We start from the raw sequence: 12,947 nt of genomic DNA on the forward strand, positions 1-12,947 counted from the left end.
TTTGTATTTATTTATTTTATTTTAAAGAAAATTTACCTAAAACCTACCTGTGAGTTTTGGGGTTCATACTTTAAACTGAAAACAGACAGAGCTACTACCTCCATCTCCCCTATGACATGAAGGCCCGATGCAAATCAACACTACTCAAAACAAGACAGTGATGGTTGATCTATCAACCTATTATCTGCAAGCTTATAAATTAAAACTACATAAACGCATGTGATTTACTTTGGAAAACCATCCCCAACAACACTCACTGAGGTGTTGGGGAGCTGAATGTTTAGAAGCGCTCTCTCAGCTTATCTGCTCCTCAACGTGGTCGTGACAGTGTGTGTTGTGCTACTTAAAAAAACCTCCATTTTCACTCCTTGCACTGCTCCAACCATTTCCTCAGACCTCCAACATGTCACCTGTCTGTTTGCCTCTTGTTCAGTTTGTTTCTCATCCCTCCTCTCCTGGAGATTTCCTAACTAGTGATCAGCCTGCCCCTCTTGTTTTATCAGTCAGCTGCGTGGACACTGTGCTGCAGCTGGCTCAGGCTGTGTTATTACAGATAATAGATTTAAGATAACCAGTGGTGGTTCGTTAACAGGGTTCTCTCTGTCTGTGATTGTGACAGCGTGGAGCTGCAATTATAGCTGTAACCATGGTTATGCTTACCATGGCGGTGACACAGCATTAATGGGTGATGAAGCTATTCCTGAACTCCTGCGGCTTTTACCGGAAACACATCCGATAGAAACGAGGCAATTTGTTCCATCTTAGGTGAGGCTGGGCACATCAACACTGGTTTCTCATCTCCTGTAGATGAACCTCATCTCCTTTCGGGCACCCTTCTACAAAACTCATCCAGTTCTCTCACTTAGTTCCTTCCTCTTTCCAAAATAGTTCCTCTCTCTCCCACTGGTTCACACTTTCCTCCACCCTAAGTCTCCTCCCTCCATCTCATCTCGTGCTCTGCACAGCAGCAAAGCCTTGAATGTCTTTTTGAACGTGATGCCGCACAGTGTGTAACAATCTGAGAGCTGTCACAACGCAGCCAGTGGCCAATCACACACGCCATGTCAGGGATTCAGGACCGAAGGTTGAGCTCAACACTGTGAGAGCTTCCGAAAAATCAGAACCTGAGCGTCTGGCTAAAGTGGATCTTCTCAGCTCATGTTAATACATCATGAGACGCAAGGGGATACATCCATACAGTCTACTGCATACAGCTGTTTAGTAAATTTACTTCTGCAGCGTTGGTACTGTAGTTCAAACATCAGTCCATGACTCTATTTCCATGTGCTGTCTGTCTCTAACCCTTTACAGTTACTACTAACTTCTCAGCTCATGTTAATCCCTGTTTATGAAACCACATTTCCACTCACTGTGTATTTTGTTCCATTTTATGGGAAGCTGGGCAGGTAAAAGAAATCTCTGGTTTACACTCACTTCTTTCAGTAAAATAGGGACGACTGGCATTCATTTGTAGAATAAACCTCGGTTGCTCATCCACTGCAGGTGTCTGGTCTCTTCAGAAGGCACCCATCTACTAATCCCCTTCAATCTCTCTTCTCCAGTTCCTTCAGCCCTCTTTTCACTCACCTTTGAACAAAACTTCCTCCCCCTCTCCCCCTCTTGTTCCTCGTTCTCGACGTGGTTCACCCCTTCCCCTTCCATCCCACCCTCAGTCTCCTCCTTCCATCTCATCTCGTACCTATATTTTTGTACTGGCACAGCAGCAGGTTCTTGAAAGTCTTTTTGAATGTGGCATTGCACAGTGCATAACAAGCTGGGTTGATGGTGGAGTTGACATAACACAGCCAGTAGCCGATCGCCCACACTGTGTCAGGGACACAGGACTGACAGAAGGTGGAGATCAACACCATGACGTTGTACGGTGTCCATGTAATGATGAAAGCCAGCAGGATGGCAAAGATAGTCTTGGTTACCTAAACAGAACGGGAAGAAAGGAGAAAAAAGGAAGAGAGAAGTGAACAAAAGAGAACCGAACAAAGGAAAATCTCCCGGCAGCCAGCGGTTCACTGTATGAAAATCAATTTGCTAAGAATTTCAACTTGCTCGAGATAGATAATCCATGAGAGTCAACTCTGAGTCTGTTGCTTGTCTGCAGTTCAGAATGTGTCATCTTTGCACGCTGCAGTTGCTAAATGCCTCGAGAAGACATGACTTGCCGCTATAGGAATGAAACTGAATTGAATCGAAATGATGCAACTGATGGACTCGCTGTTCCAGAGCATAAAGGAGGCTGCAGCACGCGGACTTACATTTCAAGGTTACTGTGGACAAAGACATGAAGCAAACATGTACATTCAACCTAAAGCAGGTGTTCATTAGAAAATAACAGGGTTTTAAATCTACTGAATGATAAACCCAAAAGTGGGAGCTGCTCTAGTCAAGAGCTAAAACTAAAATTAAAACTGATGGAAGGCAATGATAAGAGAAGGAGAATTTAAAAATCAAAAACACAATAATATATTTTGGCAGTAATGTTTAGACCTGGCCATGTGAGGCAAAGAGGTGCACCTGAACCAAGAGCTTATTCTGCACCCACAATTGTTAATTTTGCATATATCACATCCCTTAATGCAAATTCATGCTTTCTGCAGCCTCATGTCAGGATGTAAATTCAGTCCATCAGTCCGTACAAACATCTACACGCAGCCAAAAGATCTGTGACCACACTGCAAGTGCATGGCAGGAAAACAAAATGGGAGGCTGTGTGAGAAAATTCATTGTTATCTACACCTTTTAAAAGTCATTATTATTATTATTAAAGAGATGTGATTGATTTGTATGTTTTCCATCGACACTGTGAGAAGAACCAAATCCTCCAGGAAGCCTGTGCTGTGTTCGCCCACTGTGCTTCTAGTGTGCAGTTATGAAGCCATGAATCGCAAAAAGATGGAAAAACTATTGCTTTGAATATTCATTTGACAAAAATGGATGCAACCATCAATACACTACAATTTTCCAAGTGCCCATAGATGTTGGAAATACTGGTAAAAACATGACGGCTCAATATATTATATATAATTTAAAATGTAAACAGTCGAATACTCTAAATTTTTCTCATGTATTTTTGCACTTATGGCTTCTTGGTTAAAGAATTGCAGAATCTGTAGTTTTTAAAAATAAATTCTTGTGAAAATTATTTTTTAAAATACATTTTCAAAAAAAGAGATGTAAAATTAAGTGTTTTTAATGAGATATAATTATTTTAAAGCGTCATGTAACACAACAACCATCAGAAAATTTTAAAAATCCATGTTTTTATAGCTTCTGGCTCTTATAAATGGTGCCATTTGGGGACTTTTTAAGGTCCAGTGTCCCTTTCAAACCTGATGAGCGTTTTGCTAATTAATAATCAATCATTTATCAACGCTGTTTATTGCTCCAACCTTCTGCTGAAGAGGCTTCGTCAGAAACTCAAAACAGTAAAGTCTGTACAATTTCCACTGGTCCAGTTTCTGTGGCTGCCATAGTCACAAAACAGAACGATTTTTAGCTTCGGTTGACCCAGGCAGTGCAGGTGGAGGGTCAACAGAACTACTAACTGGGTGGGCAACCAATTTGCAGTGGGAAGGCGTGTTTGCAGACACAGCTCGGTCGTATTTACGCTGAAAACAATAGAAGCAGCAGCAACAACGGCTTACTGTCTGAAAGCACCTTAAGTGATGTTGCACAGAGATGCTTGTGAAGGCATTCTTTGAATTGATTGTACCTCCTACTCACTCGCAGAAGGCTAAGTGGGCGTTCAGTCTGAAAAGGATGGAGGGGATTGTGTAGGGGGCATATTGTTTCAGTTCCTGGTGAGACAATAAAATAGGATCCAGGGAAGCTTGTGTAAACACTACAGCCGCTCAGGTCCTATCGGTTCGGTCGCACCTGGATCTGATGTTGATTTTTAATCCACACGACACGTACTGTACGTCTGTTCATGCGGGTAAAGCGATCCCTCAGTAGCTCGTACTAAGGTTCCTTCCATTTTTTCCCATTAAACATTCTTTTTTTTCTTTCTTTTTGCTGATTCAGAAGATGTTGTTTGCTACACAGGCCTTTAAGCCCCTTGAGGCCAATTTGTGGTATATAACACTGGGCTATATAAATGCAACAGATTTGTGTTGCAACACGAAGCTGAACAAGGTTCCACGTTTTTTCTTGGAGTTTGCATCCTCATTCAATATATTCGAATGAATGTAAATGGGTGAAAATAGGTTTAATGTCAATGGACATATGCAACAGAGTGGCACTAACGGAGGGAAAGGCAGCTGCTCCAACGCTCCAAAGGTTTAGCCTTTACATACCATTATTCCTGTCAAATGGAACAGGAATAATAAGAAACAGAGGAAGAGTAGCTGCCGCTGCCTACTTTCAGCACCAGAGCACTTCTGTTCTGTTTTGTGGCAGTTGGCATTATGAACATTTGTTGTTTTTTTTCCTGATATTTGACTTTAAGTGAGTGAAGTTTATGATGCACACTTCAGTGGTGATGGCAAGAACAGCAGGCACGCCACAATCGTTACTGAAGTCAATTAGAGATGAGTCATCTTCGCACACAAATCAAATCATCATCAATAACAGCCTAATTTTACGCATGATTCATAATGGTGAGGATGTTGAAAAATACAAATGCATGGGGAAAATAGCGCTGTGTCTATATTGTAGAGAGGGGAGCTCATGTCTTAATGAGAGGAGCCAAGTTCCCCCCTGGCTCCTCTGCAGCTCACACACTGGGCAAAGGTGCAACAAATGAAAATGGTTCAACTTGGACAACAAATTATCCTGAGGCTTTATGAAAATGCTTCATATACATACAGAGACTAGATGAAACGCAGAGGGACTGGAGGGACATGACAGAGAGAACTGGAGTTCCTGCTGAGTTCTGAGATCAGTCAGATTCTGAGCTGAACACCAACACATACACTCGTTTGTGTGGGAGAGCGACACGCACTGTGTGTGGGAGTGTTGCTAACTAGCTTACAGCTAATGTCTGTACGGTGTGTACATTGGCTGGTTGGGCACATAAACACTCAGAGCAGTCTACTGGTCAAACTTGCAATAATGACACAAAGTGAAACTTTTCTGTGAGTACACTCTCACTGTACAAGCACAGATAAGCAAACCAAGTCTCTGGCCTCTCAGGAATCTGCATTCTTGGCGATGTGTAGTGTTGAGAAATACAATTTACATACTCTAACAAGACAGCTGTTCTCTGGTCTATCACAGTAGTACTACAGTATACAAATTGAAAATTTTAATTGTGAGACTTCATAAGGATGGAAAGTATACAGAAGGATTGGTGAGCAACTAAAAATCAGCACAGTTGTAGCACTAATCAGGAGGTTTGGAATGAGCCATAATCAAAGGCACAGTGGTCAAACCGATGCCACAGACAGGGACTACTTGCACAGTCTAGTTCTGAAAAACAGATGGGCAAGTACTTCAGACTTGGTACAGCAGTTCTCAGTGGAAATCAGAGTTTCTGTGACAACTTAGACAGTGTGAGGGACACTGCAATGTCAACCTCAGTGGACATGTCTAAGAAAAAAAAACAATAATTGCTCTTCAGCGCAAAACTGCAAGATGAAACTTTAAAATAACACAAAAAGAAGCCTTCTGAATGTTGGGAGCAAACGCTTTGGTCAGATGAGACCAAGATAAATTTGTTAGGCTCAGATCAGCCTCAGCATTTGGCATGAACCTCGTCAGAACTACCACAGTGAATTCATAGTCCTGACAGTGAAGCTCAGAGGTGAGAGTGTGATGACAAGATGCAGCCTGAGGGCGAAAGGTGTTGATGAGATGACATTTATAGACGACACCATGAATGAATCTGTGTAGGGACCATAATACAGGCTGACAAGATGACTCCCAGTCTGCAGAAGCTTAAATAAGAGGAATATTCCAGCATGAGAACAATCCAGAGGACACTGCCAAAATCACAAAAAAGTTTCTAAAGAAAAAAAATGGAAACTATGACCTGAATAATGTCACTTGACTTGAATCCAATTGAACGTCTTTGGGGTATCTTACAGAGAAAGGCAGAGCAACACAACCCCTCTAGAAAAGAACTGCTGATATCATCCATGCTAAGAAAAAAATTACTGCATTCTGTTGCATTGACTTCCTACTGTGGGGCCTGTATTTTTATTCAGCTTCCCATTGTTCAACTTTGAGGATATGCAACTAGTTTTGGAATTCTGCAATTACAATTTGGACTCATTTGACATTTCTGTGACAATGCATAGTGCTGTTCTCATGTTGTATACTTTGTGCACTACTCTGTACTAATACTGGTCGGAATTTCCTTTTGCCTAGTTTGTTTCCTGAGTGCACAACAGCCCAGATTTTTCTCAGCCCAAACTACAGGGTTTACTCCAGAAAGTGTTCGTTAATTTAACTGAATCTCTAAATGTTTATCCTCAGCTGCAACAGTGATCAGTGAACAGCGCGATGATGGACAAATGTAGAAGCAGCTCCTTCTGCTACACTGATACAAATTATAAAAACTACTGCAACCCAATGAAAACATCTGCTTTCTAAAGCAGCAATTAAACTTGTCTTCTTTTTAACTGGCTTCCAGTCAAAGGTGAACCGCTTGAACTACTGATTAAATTATGTAACATTTTAATCGAAACATTTTCTCAGTGTGATTTGACTTTTGGACATTTAAGCACATTAAGTCATTTCTCAGCACCACAAACATTTATCATTAAGACGATTAATTGGAAAACAAGGCTCTGGTTAATTAATATATTTGAATCTTGTTCAAAGGTAATAGTTTTGACAGAAAACTGGGCACTTGTGGCATCCACGGCTGATTGGTTGACTTCTAATTAACTGAGAATGTTTAAAGTCAGTGCTGCTTCACTGTTTCCATCAGAAAGACTGTTCCTAGATTCTGTAAAAGGATTTATCTTAGTATTCAGTAGATCAATCCCACATTTCCTCCCTCACTGCTGATGTTTTCAGTTCCTAAGTGTAATCTGTGGTGACTTGCAAAACAGCCTCAGTGCACTGGGAGGACATTTTGAAAAGAGCCTGATGAGTAAAAGTTGGTTTAGGATGCCTGCTCTGTCATTTAAAAAACTCAAAGGGATGTTTTTAAATGCCATCTGTCATTCGGAGCAATAATTAAGTGAAGTGACTGTAGCACAACGGCGGCTCATCTTTGAACAGCTGCTCCATACATTCACACGCTGGTGAACTGGGTGGGCACGGTCCCACATGCACACCAGCAACATATGCTGCCATGCAAAAACAGTAGCTTCGCTTGTTGTCGTGATAAATTATATTGCTCTTTAACCGGAGGAGATGCATCATTGTGTACAGTCATGTGAAAAGGTGAGTACATGGAAAATGATAGGCTTTTTTAAGGTATTTAAACAGAAAAAAAACCTGTTTGAGAACGTGTCTGTTAATATTCAGACAAATAATATAGAAAATTAACATTCTGAAACAGGCAGAACATGAAAGAAAACCCTCAACTGAACACCAACAGGAAGTTATTTCTACTAAAGGTTACAATTCTATCTTCTGATGCTGAAGGTGTGCTTACTTTTTCTTCAGAAGAATATTTTATCTGCTCACATTTTTGTTAAATAAATGATTGAAAAAGCTAATTTTCCTCCTGGCTGTGTTTAAATATGTCAAATTTATCTGTAGGCACTGTTTAAAAGAGGATTAAATGTTTGCTTGTCCATTCATGCCAACCATTTCCATGCTTATTATTTGCCTGACTCTCCTGCCTGTTTTTTGTCATACATTTAAGGGACCCTGAAATCAGCTGTATTATTTCTAATTATCCCGACATTTTAAATGAGCAGTATATTAAATTTCCAATATAAAACTGGAACTGATTAAAGGTTATGACGTAAGCAATCTTGTCAGTTACTGTTGACCCATCCATCAGCCCACATCACATTCACACCTCATGTGTCTGCAGCGTAATAACATACTTTCTTTTCTCTGGCAGCCATCTGTCTTTTCCTCTTCACTTGGCTCCTTGCGATGCTCGCGAACTTTCTCGCCACAGTCCTCGGGCGGCTGATGGGGATCGAGTGCGTCTCGGCTCCCTCTACAGGCGGGACAATCTCTATAGCTGTGATGCATTCGTCCCCGGCCTGCTTCGTGACAATCTTTATCTTGGACCACCTCGAGGCGGAGCTCATCTTGGCCATGGCGGCGTTGGAGGCCGCCGTGGCAACTGGGTTGAGGTTTGTTGCAGCCTGTAGCAAAACCAAGAGAGTTTAGTCAGGAAGTTTTATAGCCAGTTCTACCTGGTGTTGATGCACGCAGTTGGGCTGATCGGGGATTTGATTTAAAACAAATCCACCACAACAAAGACTTATCTAGCGCTACCGTTTTCTAAAACCCAGCTCTCAAAATATTAAAGCAATCACTTTATACTGAGCAACACACTTCATTTGTACTTCAAAAGGCCTTTGCGCACAAAAAAACATTTGACATGTCAGTTAAAAGAAAATAATAATAATAATAAGACATAATCGCCGTCACCGGAGTAATCTGTCTGCGGAAGATTGCAGGAATAGATTAGACAGGCAAAATGATTCTTGGTATGATGCAAGAGAGAACATAGAGAGGGAAGCTAGTTGGTTAGTTAGTTAAGGATTTTTTTTCCCTCTAGAAATCTTCCTGACATTAAGATCTCTTTTGCAAGAGAGAAGGAGGAATCCATTATATTACATAAAATGACAATTAAAATCACTCACTCCAAATATCACACACACACAGATGGCCACATTAATTCAGACACAAATAATACTAGAGAGTAGTAAAGTCTTCCAGATGAATGTGTGGCTTCAATCGGGCTTGTCTCCCCCTGTTCAGATTTTAGCATTATTAAAGCCAATTCATCCTGTGATTTGGTGTTGTGGTTGCTAACACTAAATTCAGCTGAGGATGCTGAATATCTTGGCAGCTTAGACAGTAAAACTTTCTTGAGGGATGCTGATGCTTTGTAGATACAAAGCTGAGTCCAGAACAGTGTTGATTTCTTTTTAAATATCATTTGATCCAGGGTGCAGAACAGCAGCTGATGCACTGGTGGTCATATAGAGAAACTATCCAAAATTCAAGAATTAGGATAGCATAAAGCTTGAGCTGCTTTCAGTAGGATATATCAAACCATAGAGCTGCCCACCACAAGGACTGGTGAGGAGTTGGATGTAGAGGTTTCTTGGCCTGAGCCTGCTGTGTCCTTGAGGTGGATGCTGGTGCTGTGCCAAAAAGTGATCGTTGCCAAAGACTGATTGCTGTCTCCAAGGGGCACATACTGGCCAATTTATATACATCTACAGCTGCTTTCATCTGGTCAGACAGTCATAACACACAAATACACATAACTATGTCTACTGTGATCGAATAATGAATACATGTTTGACGTTTATAGTATAATCAGACATGATGTTTAGGCTGAGTGCATCTGATATTCCTATTTGGAAACTCAATTATGATAAACTTGATTTATGTTTAGGTTTTATATATAAGATGTGTTATTTTACCTGCTCTGTACTGACCAGTTTAACTCATAATGCAGCCTTGTAATTGTCGAAAAGTGACCAAGATGGTATAAATGCATCAGAGTAATTTGATTGCATTTGGTGAGCGTTATGTTCAATTCAATTCAATTCAATTCAATTTTATTTGTATAGCGCATATCTACAACAAGTCATCTAATAGCGCTTAACAAAGGCAGAGACAGAAACACCCAACAATCCAAAACATTTGGATTCCTTCCTGTTATAAAGACTACAGCACAAATGATAATATATTAAGGTGCTTTACCAAGCTGTGTGAGCTACAATCATACGATCGCTTTTCGGCACATCTGGCTACTGTAGAGTTATGTCGTTATGTCATGTTACCGGCTATCCTCCTTTCATTTTAAGTGCACTGTGACTTAAATAACTAAATAAATAAAATAAAAAAACACCCAGTGCCTTCAGCACAGTACAGTAGCGCTGCCTGACACACCGCTCAGCATCGATGCTGTGATTTGCGCCTGCACAGTAGTCATATCATGAAGCGTGGCAAATGAACTCACACACATCACGTTGCCACCGTTCTTTTTGTTTGGTTTGATACAAAAAGAAAACTCATATGCTTTTTTCATTTTCCATGACTAATCTACAAAAGAAGTCTGTCTGAGAGAAAATCATTTACCCTGATTTAAGGCTTCTTGGATGAAAGGAGCCACTTTTTTTTTTAATTACAAGACACAGAGTGTTGACAAGTGTGTGCGCATCAAAATAAGTAGAGAACAGGAGAGAAAACACGGGAAAAGAAGGCTTGATTGCACTAAAGAAACGCAACGTCAGCTGTAGGGCTGCACAATTAATCGAATATTAATCAGTATGTGCTGCTAATTTCATGTACAGTCCCCTTGCCCCTCTTCACTGTTTGATCACCTTATGTACGGTAATGGTAATAGGAAATTTCACTTTTTATTCTTTATCTCAGTATATTCTATTTCTAATTTAATTTTATCCTATTGTACAGTTGTTCCTACCGTTCTGTGTCCAACTGCTTAATTCAATGAATTTAATTGAATTAAACTTAATGAACATGAACAGCTCATAGAAAACTGCTAATAGAAAAAAGCCCATGTAGATAAAATCACCTGGTTTCAGCTTGGGTAATTGTGACATTACAACATTGTTTTTCCCACTATTTTTAAATATATTTTTGTTCTCACAGCTGTTTGAGCTTCTCTGAGCACAGCTGCCTACTGTATGCATGCGAGGCGTTCGTGGAGCATCTGTAAATTGTAGTGGCTATTGATAGATAGATGGTAAACAATTTGGCTTTGGTTTAATTTATTTTATATTTTGTTTGGAGATTATGCACTTAATTCAGGAGAGGATTAGTTTAAGTTTTATTTTGAAAATCACAATATGTATCACGGGAAAACAAAATCTGTCTCGCAGCCCTAATCCACAACATCTTCAGTACCTACAATACAATTAGAACAGTACTGATTCCTGTGAGAGTCCTAGTGAGCAGCAACAACTGCCAGTTGATGTTTGGTTTTCACAGCAGGAAACACAGAAGAGCCGACCACTTCATGCGCGATGGGAACATCCATGAGGTCAGATGGAGACGGGCTGAAGCTGGCGGTGAGCACAGACGCTGGGTAGACGATGTTCTTAATGACTGATTAGACAGCTGCAGCACATGGAGGGATGCTGGACAGCTAGTTTTCTTTTCGCTTTAGGACATGATGCATCCCAGGGAGTAGAAACCCCGAGGTCTTTCGCATCAACCGCTGTTTGACTTGCGGTGTCCATAAAACTAGAGATAATAGCAGGAGTGTGTGTGTTTCAGTTCAAGCAAAGCATCCTTTGATTAATAGGTATTTAGCTACAGCTAGCAGCCGGATCCTGTATGTTAAGATATTCATAAAATGCTGCACAAAAAGCATAAAAAAAACAAAACAAAAAAACACTAAAATATTTGTCTCGTAAGTCAGCCATGCACATGTATCTGCTGTATGTCGTATTACTGAAAATAAACGAGGACTCGTGGCCATTGATCCTGACACATGTATAGCGTGTTTTGGAGTGCATTTACAAAGTGTAATTACCCACTTTAATGAGCAGCATGTTGATAAAGAAAACTGTCTATAGCAAGACACCTCATTCATTTTCTTAATGGCACCCGACTGTTAATTAAACCTAAGAACCAGTTCTGTTTGTACGGCTGGAACAGCTGCAGGAAATACAAATGCAGTGAGAACCATGAGGTTTTAACGGCAAGCGAGAAAAAACAGTAAATAATTAAAATTCATTTTCATTACAAGCACAAGTTCTGCATTAGGTTCCTGGTGTGGTTTCAACAGATGAGCATTAAACACACACACCCACTAGCGAACTTCATCAATACACACTTGGGTTTCAACTGATGCACGTATGACTGCACCTTTGGTTTCATTCATTTACTGAATCCTCCTATATAATCATTAAAACACCTTAAAAATGTATAAACTCCATTTCCCATGATTGCATACATGTATTTTATTACATGTATTCTGTGAATGTGTTACTGAATGTTTTCCATGGCTGTCACACTGACTCTTTCGCAGCCAAGTTCAGGCTTTGAAAGTTCAGTGTGTAAATTTACACAGAATGGCAACAATCCAAATGATGTTATTGTTACCGTCCAGCTTAACAGTGTGTTAGTTTGAGGTGATTTCTGTTTCGCCCTGATCAATAACAGCGACACACAAGATTGGCTGTTTTGATAAGTGATTCACAACAGCCTATCAGCTGCACCCACATTATCAACATTTGTTATAATCTCTGTGTCTCTAACTGTGAAAGATTAGCTCTTAATTTTTAATCTTGTCTAAAAAGCTCTGATGAGCAGCCAGCAAACAGAAAACCAGATCTGTTTGAGCAACTACACACAAATCCGGCATTATAAACCCAATTCAGAAAGCAACTGCAGCAGCCTAGTTAGGATGTAACTGCCAGTTACAGATCGGATGATTAACATACCCGATCAAAGTGCACGATTTGACAATTTCTCCACAGTCCCACCTTGTGTCCACGCTTGCCTGAAGCATGTTGAGACGCCACATAAACATGCATAAAAGACCCGCAATATCCTCTGTGCACTAGAAGGACTTATTTTTAACAGTAACACATTAATCTCCATGTGATCAAGCCACATCACCCAAGAACACCAAATTCAAGAAAACAGAAAACAGAATGAGAAAAAAGAACACAAACCTCAGATGTCACCTCATTATTGGTGTTGTCCTTTGGCTCTGTGGGGGGAATGAAAGCTGTGGACGAATCGTTGGAGCTTTCTTTTTCCTCCTAGATAGATAGATAGATAGATAGATAGATAGATAGATAGATAGATAGATAGATAGATAGATAGATAGATAGATAGATAGATAGATAGATAGATAGATA

The 12,947-nt window shown here is 40.3% G+C and overlaps 1 protein-coding gene across 1 annotated transcript in view; it reads right to left on the reverse strand.

Moving 5' to 3' along the window:
• Window positions 1–1,688: 1,688 nt before the first annotated feature.
• The window catches only part of chrm4a (cholinergic receptor, muscarinic 4a), a 49,748-nt gene continuing 38,489 nt past the window's right edge, over window positions 1,689–12,947 (reverse strand). Inside the window, exons 5-7 of the mRNA XM_008279792.1 lie at window positions 12,759–12,848; window positions 7,965–8,234; window positions 1,689–1,934 (exon numbers count right to left, since the gene is read on the reverse strand). Coding sequence (XP_008278014.1) covers window positions 1,689–1,934; window positions 7,965–8,234; window positions 12,759–12,848 — 606 coding nt within the window. The remainder of the gene's footprint in view (window positions 1,935–7,964; window positions 8,235–12,758; window positions 12,849–12,947) is intronic.

Source organism: Stegastes partitus, unplaced genomic scaffold (assembly GCF_000690725.1).
Source record: "Stegastes partitus isolate 25-593 unplaced genomic scaffold, Stegastes_partitus-1.0.2 Scaffold170, whole genome shotgun sequence".
Taxonomy (NCBI): domain Eukaryota; kingdom Metazoa; phylum Chordata; class Actinopteri; family Pomacentridae; genus Stegastes; species Stegastes partitus.